Source organism: Pongo pygmaeus, chromosome 16, assembly GCF_028885625.2.
Source record: "Pongo pygmaeus isolate AG05252 chromosome 16, NHGRI_mPonPyg2-v2.0_pri, whole genome shotgun sequence".
Classification (NCBI taxonomy): Eukaryota; Metazoa; Chordata; class Mammalia; order Primates; family Hominidae; genus Pongo; species Pongo pygmaeus.
The window spans coordinates 63527764-63545570 of NC_072389.2; the positions used below are offsets into that span (position 1 = coordinate 63527764).

At 40.0% G+C, this 17807-nt stretch overlaps 1 protein-coding gene across 2 annotated transcripts in view; it reads left to right on the forward strand.

The window, feature by feature from the left end:
• Positions 1 to 17807, forward strand: part of AQP9 (aquaporin 9) — a 54889-nt gene that overhangs the window by 17495 nt on the left and 19587 nt on the right. For both annotated transcript variants that reach the window (XM_054450001.2, XM_054450002.2), the window contains exon 2: positions 15734 to 15860. In XM_054450001.2, coding sequence (XP_054305976.1) covers positions 15734 to 15860 — 127 coding nt within the window. The remainder of the gene's footprint in view (positions 1 to 15733; positions 15861 to 17807) is intronic.

The window sequence follows — 17807 nt, forward strand, 5'->3', positions numbered from 1 at the left end:
AGAGACACACATAGGCTCAAAATAAAAGGATGGAGGAAGATCTACCAAGCAAATGGAAAACAAAAAAAGGCAGGGGTTGCAATCCTAGTCTCTGATAAAACAGACTTTAAACCAACAAAGATCAAAAGAGACAAAGAAGGCCATTACATAATTGTAAAGGGATCAATTCAACAAGAAGAGCTAACTATCCTAAATATATATACACCCAATACAGGAGCACCCAGATTCATAAAGCAAGTCCTGAGTGACCTACAAAGAGACTTAGACTCCCACACATTAATAATGGGAGACTTTAACACCCCACTGTCAACATTAGACAGATCAACGAGACAGAAAGTCAACAAGGATACCCAGGAATTGAACTCAGCTCTGCACCAAGCGGACCTAATAGACATCTACAGAACTCTCCACCCCAAATCAACAGAATATACATTTTTTTCAGCACCACACCACACCTATTCCAAAATTGACCACATACTTGGAAGTAAAGCTCTCCTCAGTAAATGTAAAAGAACAGAAATTATAACAAACTATCTCTCAGATCACAGTGCAATCAAGCTAGAACTCAGGATTAAGAATCTCACTCAAAACCACTCAACTACATGGAAACTGAACAACCTGCTCCTGAATGACTACTGGGTACATAACGAAATGAAGGCAGAAATAAAGATGTTCTTTGAAACCAACAAGAACCAAGACACAACATACCAGAACCTCTGGGATGCATTCAAAGCAGTGTGTAGAGGGAAATTTATAGCACTAAATGCCCACAAGAGAAAGCAGGAAAGATCCAAAATGGACACCCTAACATCACAATTAAAAGAACTAGAAAAGCAAGAGCAAACGCATTCAAAAGCTAGCAGAAGGCAAGAAATAACTAAGATCAGAGCAGAACTGAAGGAAATAGAGACACAAAAAACCCTTCAAAAAATTAATGAATCCAGGAGCTGGTTTTTTGAAAGGATCAACAAAATTGATAGACCACTAGCAAGATTAATAAAGAAAAAAAGAGAGAAGAATCAAATAGATGCAATAAAAAATGATAAAGGGGATATCACCACCAATCCCACAGAAATACAAACTACCATCAGAGAATACTACAAACACCTCTATGCAAATAAACTAGAAAATCTAGAAGAAATGGATAAATTCCTCGACACATACACTCTCCCAAGACTAAACCAGGAAGAAGTTGAATCTCTGAATAGACCAATAACAGGAGTTGAAATTGTGGCAATAATCAATAGCTTACCAACCAAAAAAAAGTCCAGGACCAGATGGATTCACAGCCAAATTCTACCAGAGGTACAAGGAGGAGCTGGTATCATTCCTTCTGAAACTATTCCAATCAATAGAAAAAGAGGGAATCCTCCCTAACTCATTTTATGAGGCCAGCATCATCCTGATACCAAAGCCTGGAAGAGACACAACAAAAAAGAGAATTTTAGACCAATATCCTTGATGAACATTGATGCAAAAATCCTCAATAAAATACTGGCAAACTGAATCCAGCAGCACATCAAAAAGCTTATCCACCATGATCAAGTGGGCTTCATCCCTGGGATGCAAGGCTGGTTCAATATACGCAAATCAATAAATGTAATCCAGCATATAAACAGAACCAAAGACAAAAACCACATGATTATCTCAATAGATGCAGAAAAGGCCTTTGACAAAATTCAACAACCCTTCATGCTAAAAACTCTCAATAAATTAGGTATTGATGGGACGTATCTCAAAATAATAAGAGCTATCTATGACAAACCCACAGCCAATATCATACTGAATGGGCAAAAACTGGAAGCATTCCCTTTGAAAACTGGCACAAGACAGGGATGCCCTCTCTCACCACTCCTATTCAACATAGTGTTGGAAGTTCTGGCCAGGGCAATTAGGCAGGAGAAGGAAATAAAGGGTATTCAGTTAGGAAAAGAGGAAGTCAAGTTGTCCCTGTTTGCAGATGACATGATAGTATATCTAGAAAACCCCATTGTCTCAGCCCAAAATCTCCTTAAGCTGATAAGCAACTTCAGCAAAGTCTCAGGATACAAAATCAATGTACAAAAATCACAAGCATTCTTAGACACCAACAACAGACAAACAGAGAGCCAAATCATGAGTGAACTCCCATTCACAATTGCTTCAAAGAGAATAAAATACCTAGGAATCCAACTTACAAGGGACGTGAAGGACCTCTTCAAGGAGAACTACAAACCACTGCTCAAGGAAATAAAAGAGGATACAAACAAATGCAAGAACATTCCATGCTCATGGGTAGGAAGAATCAATATCGTGAAAATGGCCATACTGCCCAAGGTAATTTACAGATTCAATGCCATCCCCATCAAGCTACCAATGACTTTCTTCACAGAATTGGAAAAAACTACTTCAAAGTTCATATGTAACCAAAAAAGAGCCCGCATCGCCAAGTCAATCCTAAGCCAAAAGAACAAAGCTGGAGGCATCACGCTACCTGACTTCAAACTATACTACAAGGCTACAGTAACCAAAACAGCATGGTACTGGTACCAAAACAGAGCTATAGACCAATGGAACAGAACAGAGCCCTCAGAAATAATGCCACGTATCTACAACTATCTGATCTTTGACAAACCTGAGAAAAACAAGCAATGGGGAAAGGATTCCCTATTTAATAAATGGTGCTGGGAAAACTGGCTAGCCATATGTAGAAAGCTGAAACTGGATCCCTTCCTTACACCTTATATAAAAATCAATTCAAGATGGATTAAAGACTTAAACGTTAGACCTAAAACCATAAAAACCCTAGAAGAAAACCTAGGCATTACCATTCAGGACATAGGCATGGGCAAGGACTTCATGTCTAAAACACCAAAAGCAATGGCAACAAAAGCCAAAATTGACAAATGGGATCTAATTAAACTAAAGAGCTTCTGCACAGCAAAAGAAACTACCATCAGAGTGAACAGGCAACCTACAAAATGGGAGAAAATTTTTGCAACCTACTCATCTGACAAAGGGCTAATATCCAGAATCTACAATGAACTCAAACAAATTTACAAGAAAAAAACAAACAACCCCATCAAAAAGTGGGCGAAGGACATGAACAGACACTTCTCAAAAGAAGACATTTATGCAGCCAAAAAACACATGAAAAAATGCTCACCATCACTGGCCATCAGAGAAATGCAAATCAAAACCACAATGAGATACCATCTCACACCAGTTAGAATGGCAATCTTTAAAAAGTCAGGAAACAACAGGTGCTGGAGAGGATGTGGAGAAATACTGTTGGTGGGACTGTAAACTAGTTCAACCATTGTGGAAGTCAGTGTGGCGATTCCTCAGGAATCTAGAACTAGAAATACCATTTGACCCAGCCATCCCATTACTGGGTATATACCCAAAGGATTATAAAATATGCTGCTATAAAGACACATGCACATGTATGTTTATTGTGGCACTATTCACAATAGCAAAGACTTGGAACCAACCCAAATGTCCAACAATGATAGACTGGATTAAGAAAATGTGGCACATATACACCATGGAATACTATTCAGCCATAAAAAATGATGAGTTCATGTCCTTTGTAGGGACATGGATGAAACTGGAAATCATCATTCTCAGTAAACTATCGCAAGAACAAAAACCCAAACACCGCGTATTCTCACTCATAGGTGGGAATTGAACAATGAGAACACATGGACACAGGAAAGGGGAACATCACACTCTGGGGACTGTTGTGGGGTGAGGGGGAGTAGGGAGGGATAGCAGTGGGAGATATACCTAATGCTAGATGGCGAGTTGGTGGGTGCGGCACACCAGCATGGCACATGTATACATATGTAACTAACTTGCACATTGCTCACATGTACCCTAAAACCTAAAGTATAATAATTAAAAATAATAATAATAATTTTAAAATCTCATGAGACCACCATCAAATATATCATCCATCATTGACCCAAAAAAAAATTAATTATAATGACCATCCCATCATACTCAGTCATTCACCAAATTAACACCAACTCTATTAATAATCCTAATAACAAAGCCCCTCAAATGTCAATACTTGACCCTCATGTTTCAGGATATTCCTCAATAGCCATTGCTGCAGTATAAGCAAAAACAACCATTATACCACCCAAATAAATTAAAGACTATTAACCCCAGGAAAGTCCCACCAAAATTCAACACAATACCACAACCCACAGCACCACTAATAACTAACCCTAGCCCTGCCCCATAAATAGGAGACAGTTTCGAAGAAAAACCTGCAAACCCTATAACTAAAAGAATACTTAATAAAAATAAAGCATAAGCCATTATTCCTACATGGACTATAACCATGACTAATGGTATGAAAAACCATCATTGTATTTCAACTATAAGAACACTAATGACCAACATATGCACAATGCACCTGCTGGTAAAAATTATTAGTCATTCATTCATTGATCTTCCCACACCATCCAACATTTCTACATGATGAAACTTTGGCTCACTTATTTGTGCCTGCTTAATTCTCCAAATCACTACCAGATTATTTCTGGCCATACACTACACATCAGATCCCTTAACTGCCTTCTCTTCAATCGCCAATATCAGCCGAGATGTAAACTATGGCTGAATGATTCGCTATCTTCATGCTAACGGTGCTTCAATATTTTTCACCTGCCTCTTCCTACACATTGGCCAAGGCTTATACTATGGTGCGTTTATATTTCTTGAAACCTGAAATATTGGTATTATCCTGCTACTCACGACCATAGCAATAGCATTTATAGGTTACGTACTCCCATGAGGCCAAATATTCTGAGTTTTTACAAACCTGTTCTACAAACCTGTTCTACAAACCATTCCGTATATTGGAACTGACCTTGTGCAATGAATCTGAGGTGGATTTTCAGTAGACAAAGCCACCCTTACACGATTTTTTGCCTTCCATTTTATCTTACCTTTCATCACTGCAGCTTCAGCGACTGTTCACCTTTTGTTCTTACATGAAACAGGATCTAATAACCCTTCAGGGATCTCATCAGACCCTGACAAAATCACTTTCCACCCTTACTACACAATCAAAGATATTCTAGGCCTAATTCTCCTCCTCCTCTTCCTAATAATTCTAATAATTCTAGCACTATTTTCACCTGATCTCCTGAGCTACCCAGATAATTACACTTTAGCCAACCCCCTCAATACCTCGCCCCACATTAAACCAGAGTGATACTTTTTATTTGCATATGCAATCTTATGACCCATCCCTAGTAAACTAGGAGGTGTACTGGCCCTTATATCTTCCATTCTTATTCTAGCAGTTATTCCTATACCTCACATGTCTGAACAGCAAAGCATAGTATTCCGTCCACTAGTCTCACACTCACATGAATCGGAGGGCAGCCAGTCAACTACCCTTTTATTATCATCAGACAAACAGCATCCATTATGCACTTCTCGACTATCTTCACCTTATACCAATTACCGCCCTAATTGAAAACAAATTACTCAAATGAAACTGCCCTTGTAGTATAACTCAATACTCTGGTCTTGTAAACCAGAAATGGGGAATTCCCTCCCCAGGACAACTCAGGGAAAAAGCACTTCTGCTTCACTGTCAACACCCAAGCTGAAATTCTAATTAAACTACTCCTTGTACTTTTTTCAGCACACACTTTAACTACTATGTCAATATTAACGAACTAATACTAATACATTAGTGCTTTTATATACTTCATGCATTACTGTTAATCCCATGAATAATATATTGTACTATAATTGTTTAATCATATATAGTACATTAATACATTAAAGTACATCAAGAATATAATCCACATACATATAACCATGTATTAAGAATCCCCTAATCAACTATAACACATTCACCATATCAACCGTACAACTCAAACTAGCCAACACGAACATCAACCCATACTAAAAATCCTTAATATTACATAGTACATTAAATCATTCATCGAACATAGCGCATTTCAGTCAAGAAACTCCTTGTTAACATGGACGTAACCTCGCAGGCCAGTGACCACAGACTGGGCAGGAAAACTGCAATCCCCTGTAAACAGCATGCAGTTTATATAGCATTTTCACTTGACAACCTCCTCTTAATGACTTTCACCTGGCAACCTTCATTTAACTCAAAACTCAGGGCCTCATTCCCCTGTACGGCCCATGTTGCATGGAACTGGCCAGGGTTCAGATGTTTATCATAGATAGGGAACGAATCTCTAGATTGGCCACTTCCAGATTCCCTAGCTGAGAACATTCAGGTGCATCTGCCATACAGGATCCGGCTAAGGGTAGGCTTAAGTTATTGCTATCAGGTGCGCTTACCCTACATATGTCCTCAGGAAAATTACTTAATTTCTTTGTCCAAAGGTTTCCTTAGATGGAAACAGGAGCGCTTTCCTCCTCCTAAAGGGGATTAAATGAGAATATACATATCACATATATACATGTGTACAAACACACATATATGTGTGCATATATACACACAAATCTGTTGATTTAAAATGTGTTGCCACAGATATGCTCTTTTAATGCTTACTTCTGTTTTTATAAATATTTGCATCATTTAGTGACAAATTATCTACTTGAGGGTATTTTTGTTTAATAATTTAAATGTGTTCCTTTCCCATATCCAAGAAGACCTGCAGCAGGGTACAAGGTAAAGCAGTCACACAGAACTCATGTTCTTGGGTCATGTTGCTGCTGTCCACATAGCACGGAGCAAATGTGCCCTGAACTGGCACCACTGGATTTGCTTCCCAGAAAAATCTTTGAAAGAACAATAATGAATACATACCATCTGGGTGAGACTTGGAGGTATTGGGGCATCTTAGAATGTCCACCTGGCTTACTTATTTGACTTTAACTAAATAAAATGTAATAAAGGGGGCAGGTGAGAGTTGGGGGAACTGTTCAGCTCCCTGGTTAGTGCCCCCAAATGCTGACCAGTGCCACAGAAACCCGTGTGGCTGTTGGGCGTGGCTCATCCGTGTGGAAAAGGCCCCTTCTAGGCCCATACTCACTTCCAGTGTTAGGTACATTTGATCAGCGTTAGCGGGGAGTGTGCGTTGATAACCACAAAATTGGAAGACACTATGAGGAGAGGAGTGTGTGAGAGAGAACAAGAGAGGAAAGGGTTTAACTCTACCTTTCACTCTAGTTTTCTACTGGTGGGTGCTTGATCATCTAACGGAAGTTGTCTGTGCAAGGGGAGCTAGAAATCAAGTGAGCAGAAATCGAGAAAATTAATTTTGCATAAATTGAAAAAGCTGGAGATAATCACCAAAATATCTCAGTCATCTCTGAGAAAGGAAGGGAAATTGGAACTGAAAAGGATTTTCTTTTCTAGGTCCCTGAGAAGCTTTGATGACAAGGCGCAAGTGTTGTATATTTTCTGAACTAGGGTGACCATACTTATTGTTACCAGAAAAGCACTTATCCTGGTAAAGACCAGGAACTATAAGGAGACAAATAGCTTCAGCCTCAGCCCTTTCTCTCTGGACTGACACATCTGGTTTACAATGAGGCCATTTATACTGGATAGATTGGGAACAGATGGCTGCTACCTAGGGTCTTCAAGTCCTCACCTTCCCAGACAGCCCTTTGCTTTCAACATGCAGATAGAAAAACCAATGCCCCTATTCCACATCCTATGGAAAACCTAGTATCCTCCCTGAAGATTTCCATGGATTCTTGGGGGCGTCAGTTGCATCTGATGACCTCTTGTTCCATCCAGTGTGTGACGGCTAAAAGTCCGGGCCTCTGACTAAAACAGACCTGTGATCAAATCCTGGTTCTGTCTCCTTACAATGATGTAAAATTAGGCAATTTGCTTTGATCTTTCTCAGCCTCAATTTGCTCATCCATGAGATGGAGATAATACTACTTACCTCCCAGAATGTTATAACTGTTAAGTTAATAATGGGATAGTGATAAGGGAATACAAGAAAAGCACTTAGCATGCAACCTGGCACAAAGAATGAACTAAATAGAGGGTAACTAGTATTCCTTTATTCACACTACTCTAAACAGATGAGTCAAGATGGTAAACTTTTTGTACAGTATTTATTCCAAAGCCCATGACAATCTTTCCCAAGGAGATCCTTTTAACTTTAAAAATTTTCAAGAACTCTATACACTACAACATTCTTTTAGTATTCATTAATTCTGAAAATACAAGATCACAAAAGGTAGATAGAAGACATGTTATTTTTTCCATTTTTGGACAATGTTTGATGCACACAAGGAATCACAGACCTCTTGCGGTAATTCTAAGGTTCCCTGGTGGTCCCTGTCCCCAGGTTGCCTGCATTCACAAACACTTCACAATGGAATTCCTAAACTTCATTAACTACTGCTTTTCTGAAAGGGCTCAGTTCTTACATACTCAACGAACAAATATTTATTGAGTGTCTGTTATGCACCGCATATTCTGCTAGGACTATCTTGTTTTACACTTTAAAGGACATAATAAATATACAAAAGATTTGAGCAGGGTTACGTGCAATAAAACCTGTGGGCTGATTATTCCCTGTCTCCGTTCCCAGCATTTCAGCTTGTGATAATCACTTCACCATGTCAGGTTTTACATTGTGGCCAATAAACAGCTTGTCATAGGGGTCATGGCTCAGTTGAGAACTGCCCAGCAGTCCCACTTGGTATTTCTTAGAAATTATACCTCCCACTTTTCACATTTCATATCCTACCCCCAAATTAAGCTGGGTTTTTTTAGTAAGATTCCTGTTTATTTATCATTTCCACATTGTTTAAAGGAGGATTATTCAGGGTAGTTTTGTTTCCTGCTTTTCTTTTTTTATTCATACATAACAGATGTACATATTTTGGGGGTACATGGGACATTTTAACACATTCATATAATGTATAAAAATCAAATCAATGTGATTGGGTGATCCATTGCCTTAAATATTTGTCTTTTCATTCTGCTAGGAATATTCAAAATATTTTTCTGGTGACTTTGAAATATACAATAGATTATTGTTAACTATAGTCATGTTACTGATCTTTCAAGCACTAGTTCTTCTTTCTTCTATCAAACTGTGTATTTTTACCTATTAATCAACCTTTCTTCTTTCCTCCACCCTTTCTTGACCTCTAGTAACTACCCATCTACTCTCTGCCTGCATGAGATCCACTTTTTTAGCTCTCACATAAAAGTGAGAATATCTGATGTCTGTCTTTCTATGCCTGGCTTATTTCACTTAACATAATGACCTCCAGTTCCATTCACATTGCTACAAATGACAGGATTTCATTCTTCTTTATGGTTGAATAATGTTTCATTGCATATATATGCCACATTTTCTTTATCCATTAATCTGGTTTGTGGGCATTTAGGATGATTCCATATTTTGGCTATTGTGAATAGTGCTGCAGTAAACATGAGAGTGCAGACAGCTCTTCAACATATTGATTTTATTTCTTTTGGATACATGCCCAGTATTGAAACTGCTGAATCATATGGCAGTTCTGTTTTTAGTTTTCTGAGGAATCTCCACACTATTTTCCATAGTGGCTATATTAGTTTACATTCCCACCAACAGTGTATAAAGGTTCCTCTTTCTCCATATCCATTATTCCCTGTCTTTTTGATAAAAGCTGTTTTAACTGGGGTGAGACGCTATCTCATTGTGGTTTTGATTTGCATTTCTCTGATGGTTAATGATGCTTGAGCATTTTTTTTCATATGCCTGTTGGCCACTGTCTGTCTTCTGAGAAATGACTACTCAGATCTTTTGCCCATTTTAAAATCAGATTGTTTGGATTTTGTTTGTTTGTTTGCTATTGAGTTGTTTGAGCTCCTTATATATTATGGTTATTAATCCCTTATCAGATGGATAGGCCAAACTAAATTTTTTCTCTTTTCCTGCTTTTTCTTGAAGGCAGGGAAATGGGTTTTTTTTTTTGTGCCCTTGCTTAAGTTTAGATATTTTAATATCTTTCATCAAATATTATTATTTAAGCATGGAATATAAAGAATTAGGGTAATCACTCTGTGGTTCTCCCCATGTATACATGTTAAATAAATTTGTATGGTTTTCCTCCAACTAACCAGAAAAAAAATGTACTTCCCTGGTGGACATTACAGTTTTTTGGGGGGGCTGGTGCCACAAGATAAGGTGGCAGGTATATAATAAAATGGCAAAGTGCAGACGTGATAGAGTAGGCACAGGAAGCCAATGAGGGCTTTTGTTGTCAGAGAAAGTCCTACAGAGAAAGCAGGATTTCAGCTCATCATTAAGAATAGATTGGGTTTAGTTGGGGAAGGTGCAAGGAAAGGGTGTTTCTTCTGAAAGGTGCAGCATAGCAGATGTGCAGGATGAAAATAAGTGTCATCAGCTCAAAGAGCTCCAAGTGACTAGGATGTCAGCCTGGCTGAGGCAGAAGATCTGTGCTAAAGAATACTGGAAAGGATGGTGGCTGGAAATCATGAGGTAAGGCAATGGAGAGCCCTGAGTACCAGCTTGAGGACTCTGGGCTGACATTTCCTGAGCAGTGGGGAGGTGGTGTGTGGTGCTTCATCTAGCATGGTCTCTGGATGGGGAGAGATTGGAGGTGGGGACACTGATTGGAGGCTGCAGATGAAGGCTGTGCAAGATATGGGAATGACGGACTATGGGTGGCCAAGGGAGAGAAGGGGAAGGAATAACAGGTATTAATTCCAGAATTTTTGCTCTGGGTAATCGGGAATGACTGGAGGAATTCCCACCAATCAATGTTTTGTAGGAATTCTGCCTTTCAAATATCTTTCTTCGTTTTCCAATGAAAGTCTTTTCCTTCTTCCATGTATGGAACCTGATAGTAAAAAAAACATTTATCTTTCTATTTTCTAGCATTGCTTTCCTACAAAAAGCACTAAAATCCTGCCAATTATGAAATGGCCCATCTTTGGAGAGTAATCACAAATAGTCAAAACAACCTGAAGATCTTATCAGGTTCCTGCTTTCCCTCTCTCACCAAAATTAAATCCCATGACTAGGAATGAAACAGCAAGTATTTCAACTGGATGTATTTCTGTTATAGATGTCTTTTCTCCCCTGTTTTTATTGCCAGGCAGCAAGTTAGCAGTTAAGTTCATGGGTCTGTTTTCTTAACCTATTCACCGTGAACTGGAATTTTTGAGTTTATACTAAAAACAATAATATCCTACCCTTATTATTTCTCTTTGTTGCTTAAATATTGCCTCCATTAATGTTATCTCATTTGATTCTTTGTCAAAAAGCCATATGATTCAAATCTGGCACATACCATTATTCCCCTTTAATATATGAGCAAGCTGAGAATGAGAAATAACATGTTCATTTACATTGCCAACAAGTGTCATCCCTGGAAATAATGTCTAGGATCTGTTATTCAATTTCATCCAATATACTAGAAGCTGTTACAGAGACAAAAAAAAGTTCAACATATTATCTTGAAAATCTTATAAAATTGAGAAAATCAGGCATAAATACATAAACAGTTAAATAACATTCCATGGCTAAGTGTCCCACCAGATGGCAATAGAAGCCATGAGTCAGAAGGTACAGGGTTAATTACCATGTCATAATGTGATACACAAATATGGGAAGACTGTGTCCATTTCTGGGCTCTGTGTTTTAAGAGGGACACTGACAACATAGAGCTTACTCAGGTGAAACTCACTGGGAGTCCGAGGAGACGCAGAGATCAAAGATGAAGGGACAAGTATCCAAACGAAGAGAGAACCCAGGGAGGGCATTATGCCCCTCCACTTATCACAACGCCTGGTATGTGAAAGGCTTATTCTCCTTGGTCCCAACAGTATGCCTGGGGCTAATGGACAGAAGTTACAGGAAGGAAGCCTCCAACTTCATGTAAGGAAGGATGCTCCAACCACAGGAACAATAAAAAATATACAGAACAAGCTGCCTAATGTGGTAATGAGCTCCCTGTCCTTAAAGGTGATCCAATATGGGTTAGGTGAACACCTGTTTAGGATGTTGTAGGGAGAATGCCTGTATCACATGCCTTCTGTGTGCTATCAAGTTCAGAACCAGCAAAATGGTATAACTGAGAGATGGCATGGTGCAGGGTTTAAGAGCACAGTCTCTGGACCCTATATTATGCTCAGTCTTGGAACCCAGCCACCATATTGTAAAGAACCCAGGCCCCACGGAGAAGCCATTTGTAAGCCCCAGCTAAGGTATCAGCAGTCAATATCAACCATGAGATGCATGAAGATGCAAGCTCTCAGATAATTCCAGTGTTCCACTTTTTGAGCCACTCCATTTGATACCGAGTAGAGCAGGGATGACATGCCACCCCAAACCCTGCCCAAATTGCAGATTCATAAGCAAAATAAATGCTACCATTTTAAGCCACTAAGTTTGGGGGTGGTGAATTCTTCAGTGCTGGATAACTGAAATACAAAGTTTGTGTGATATTGTGAGTTACCATTGGTCTTCACATCCATTAATAGGTGCTGAGTCAACTAGAAGGTGGTGTTATGCGCAGAAAGGCAGTTGGGTGGGTTGTGCTGGTGAGAGAAGAGAAGACTTGGTGAAGCTATTGAGAGAACATGAATAAAAGATTAATGAGGAACTTCGAAGACACAGTGAAGGACACAGTGAAGGCTAGATCTTCACTGTGTCCATGGCTTTGTCATTCCCTCCATCTCCTATATGGTTTTGTGACTTTTCTAATTCTTCTTGAGGAGGCAGTTAGATTGAGCAAGTGCTAGGTCCTGTCAGGAAGGTAGAAGAAATCTTAAAAGTCTGTAGGCCTACAGAGGAGGAGTGGGTGGTGGACTTAGGAAGCAGAACACCCAAGGGGACAGAATAAAATCAAAGAGACTCACATATTACAGACCATGATACATTAGAATATCCACAATGTTAATATGGAAAGGAACCCAAAAGATCATTTTCTAGATAAGGAAATCAAGAGTAGGCACTTGGAAGGTAACTAAGTACTTATTATAGAGTACAAACAGTACAATTGAACTTCAGGGGAGAAATATTAGGTTTGTTGAGAAGAATCTGAATGGACGACAGATGTAAAAATGCTTTCTAGATGGGGAGACCAGGAAAATCAAGACAGGGTGGATATGATACTGGGCTCTTTTTGAGTCGAAGAAGGGAAAGGTATGGCAGTTCTTGAAGGTGAGATCAGGGAATCACGATGGAACTTTTTATCATCAATACCATAAAAAACAGTTCTTTCATTTTTGGAGGAAAAAAAATACACTGAACACGCAGAAGGAGAGAACCAGAGTGGGTGGCCAGATCTCCAGCAAGCAGCCCATGATATATTAGAATGCCAATGGTCTGATATCCTGGTGCTGTGAATACAGGCAAGAGGAGGCAGGCAAGGGAACAAACCAGAAGGCAGTTACCTGGCTTCCTCGTTGCTTTTCAGGCTACAATAAATACATTTCTAAATTAAGATGTAATGCTGGAAATCTGGGCTCCAATCTTCTGAGTGGCGATTCTGATGAGGGTAACTGAAGTCCCCACATTGCTCATCACTCCTCCTATTTCCTGCAGCACACAGCATTGATTACCCTCCTAAGAAAAGCCATTTCAGCATCTAGAGTGGAAGAGGGGAGTATTAATCATAGTGAAATTTGACAAGGCAGAAGCCTCCACGGACCCACTTGAGCCATTTAAAGCTTTTATGTCCCCTCTAGACTAGAACAAGTGCATGTACATCAGGACCATAAAAGAGGGGAGGCGCTTATTTAGAAAGCATTAATAGCTCAGGACTGGCCTCTCTGTGTTGCGTCTCTTAGAACTGGGGACTGGAAGGGATATGAAAGCATCATCTACGTAATTTCTCTGCTGTCAGAGAAATCATTCTATATGTATTAAATATCTCTTGTTTGTAACTTGTTCTCCTCTAAAGGACCTCACAAATGAGCCCTGAGGGAGCTGTTTAGAATTAATTCATCACAATAAAAAAATTGTCTTTGTGCAACCTTTCATATTTTAGTTTTAGACTCTTCCATTTTCAGCTCTATATGAAAAGACACAATAGTAGGTTATTATCTTCCTGATAAAAAGCCTTCACATTGTTAATCTCTTTTTCCAAAAATATATTTGTTTCTGAAATATTTCCTCATATGCTCTATTTTCCTGCCCCTAAATAATATGTATTGCTCAATGCCAAGCCCTCCCTCAAGTTAATTGCTCTTTTTTAGTTATAAAACCCCAACTGGATTCCATCTAATCATCTAATAATTTCTATACTTATGCCTCCAGGGCCACACTAGCTTTTTAAACTACAGCATGGTGAAAGCTGGTGGTCATTTGCTGTCTCATTTTCCTACCAAACTTGTATGAAACTGTTCTGTCTTTCCCAAGAACTGTCCTTCACCAAGTATTTCTTTAATGGACTGTGATTAAATGGTTTTAACTGATTATTCAATGAATATGTGGGGCCCATTTTTTTAAAAAAATTAGAAAACAGATGGGTTTAAAAAAAGAGAGGATATACAATGAAAAGTTCTCTTCCAATCTCTGTCCCAGTCATGCGCTCCCCCAACCCATTAGGGTCTAACCCCATTTCTGCTGCTTGTGTATTCATGGAGCGAGATCATGTACATAAAAAGAAATGCATGTAATGTATTTAATACAATTGGCAGCATGTTTTAGCACTGCTCTGCATCTTTTTTTTATTTTAATAATATACCTTGGGGATCTTTCCACTTTGGTATACATGGATCTCCTTTATTCTATTTTTTTGTTTGTTTGTTTCTATTTTTTTCAGTAGACTAGCAGTCTACTGACTGGATGTACCATCACATATTTATTGCAAACCTTTCTCAATATGGATTTCATTCTCCAAAATATCCTCTACCAGCTGAAGATTGTGGAAGACTCACTATCACACTTCACTGTGCAACTGTTTGCAGAATGCTTACTATCAGCACAGCACTGGGCTTGGTGCCATAGGGAATACAAGAAGCAGTGAGTTTGGCAGCCTCTGCTCCCTAGGAAACTACAGCCCCATCAGGGAGAAAATACATGAGAATAAGGGGGTCCTGATTGCCAAATCTATCCCCCTAAGGTTTTCCTTTGTTTTCTTGCACATCAGACATTTTTTCTAATGCATGGTACAAATGGCCTTTCCCCTTTATTGGATGTGTGTATGGTGGTTTGTGTGCCTGGTTCTGCTTTTATACTGGGAGCCACAAGAACAGAACTGTCAAACTGAAATACCTACAGAGGCCAGGAGGGTGACCTAAATGAGTGAAGGGTAGTAAAGTGAGCCAGGTGGGAAGGCATAAGCTCTGTTTAAAGGGATCCCCAACTGCTACTGTGCTCGATTATTTCCCTGTGAATAACCAGATCTTCTGGTTGATTAAAAGGAACCAGTGGGTAACAGGTACATGGGACTTTTCTGTATTATTTCTTACAATACATGTGGGTCTATAATTATCTCAAAATAAAAAATTTAATTTTAAAGAAAATCAGATACCTAGATCATTGTGTGAAATTTCCTGATTTATAAATGTAGGCAAAATCTGAGCATTGTGCAGGTGAAGCAAAACTCATCTATCTGTAAGCCAAATGCAGCCTTGGGTCCACAATTTTGCTATCTGTGTATAGCTGAATCATTATAATTTGATTTGTATAAAACCCAAGGCAACCCAATCCATGAGTTTTCTTTAAAAATACTTGCTACTGTGAGTTTCCATTACTTTTGACAGTAGCCATCCCCACTTACTTGTTGAGTTTTCCTCTCATTCCAGGTCCTTGGATGCGGCACTGTTGCCCAAGCTATTCTCAGTCGAGGACGTTTTGGAGGGGTCATCACTATCAATGTTGGATTTTCAATGGCAGTTGCAATGGCCATTTATGTGGCTGGCGGTGTCTCTGGTAAGCAGTAGAAATAATGAATGCTGCTCTTAATTCAGCCACTCCAATGTGCCAGCACAGTGCTGGCTGCTTCACATACCTTAATTTACTTATATCTCAAAAGTCCTGCAAGAGTATTTATTGGATCCCATTTTTATAGATAAAATTAAAATCATCAACCAATGGTAAGTAACTTATGCAAAGGCAACATTTAACAAGAGACAGAAATGGGGGTTAGAGCTCATAAATGATTCATTCCTAAGTCTGGCCGCTGCATCTTATTCTCCACCAGTCAATGGGATTTTTTACTTGCTGTAGTCCACATTTGGAATCCAACTCCCAGATACCCTGTAAATAGCTCAGTGAAGGTCACTCCAACAGAGGCAAGTCCTGGACCTTTATCTACAGCAAACAGGAAGAGTCTGCGTCTCCTGCAAAATGGATGGTGCTTTCATGGATGTGCAGATCTGGTCTACAAGGTCTTAGTCTAATCCTGCCCTGAAGAGTAAACTGATCAGAAGCCATTCACATGGTTCTCAAAAACAAAATGAAATGATGATAATTTAATGCAGTCTAGGCACTTAGGAAGCGACTGTGGAAATGATCTGGTTACCAAAGACACTCAGAATCTTTCAGCAGCCTGGTGTGGGTCCTCAGAGCATTGAGTCAAGACTTGGTGAGAAGAGAAGAAAGGGAACTGAGAAACCATGCATGCTGAGCACTGTGCTAAATGCCAGACTGCCTTTATCTCCCTCTCCTTTACAACAGCACTCTGAGGCGGGTATTACTGTCTCCATTCTACAAAGAAATCCCTCCTGAGAGGGAGTCAGTAAATAACTGGAAGCCCTGCAGCTGGTAAAGAAGCAGAGCCAAGATTTGACCCAGGCTCACATGATCTGCATGACAGTGAAGCTCACATCCTCATTTCTGGTTTGTTTGTTTTTTGTTTGGTTTTGTTTTGTTTTAGGAGGAGTCTTGCTTTTCTTCCTCAGGCTGGAGCACAATGGCACGATCTCGGCTCACTGCAACCTCCGCCTCCTGGGTTCAAGCGATTCTCCTGCCTCAGCCTCCTGAGTAGCTGGGATTACAGGCACACACCACCACACCTGGCTAATTATTTTGTATTTTTAGTAGAGACGGGGTTTCACCATGTTGGCCAGGCTGGTCTCGAGCTCCTGACCTCAGGTGATCCACCTGCCTTGGCCTCCCAAAGTGCTGGGATTACAAGTGTTAGCCACCGCACCCTGCCTGTTTTTGTTTTTTAAGACAGAGTCTCACTCTGTTGCCCAGGCTGGAGTGTGGTGGTGGGATCACAGCTCACTGCAGCCTTGACCTCCCAGGCTCAAGCAATTCTACCTTCTGCAACCTCAGCCTTCCAAGTAGCTAGGACTACAGGCACGAGCCACCACACCCAGCTAATTTTTGTATTTTTTTGTAGAGACAGGGTCTTGCCATGTTGCCCAGGCTGGTCTTGAACTCCTGGACTCAAGTGATCCACTTGCCTCAGCCTCCCAAAGGCTAGGATTACAGGCATGAGCCACCACACCCAGCCAACACATCCCCATTCTTACACAGCATTTCCAATGCTCTATTATGAGAAGGGCATTACAAGCAGGTTAGTTGGGCAGAGGATCCTGCAGTTAAGCTGGCTGGCCTGCTAGCAAACACTGCCTTTGTAGCACTGAAGAACAATTGCTTAGACTCGCTGGGAGCTCCTTGGGCTGTGCATCCAGAATGGCCATTGACCAGCTGGCACTCTTTCCATATTACAGCCAGACTCAGATCCAAGGGTGGTCCAGGTTAAGACAGAGTCCCACTCTGTTACCCAGGCTGGACTGTGGTGGTGGGATCACAGATCTTTGCAGCCTGGACCTCCCAGATTCCTATATATGTGATTTGTTAGCATGCACAATGTCTCCATTCAAACTTTTGTCCAGCTTTTGCTGTGATCCCAGCACTCTACTGCTT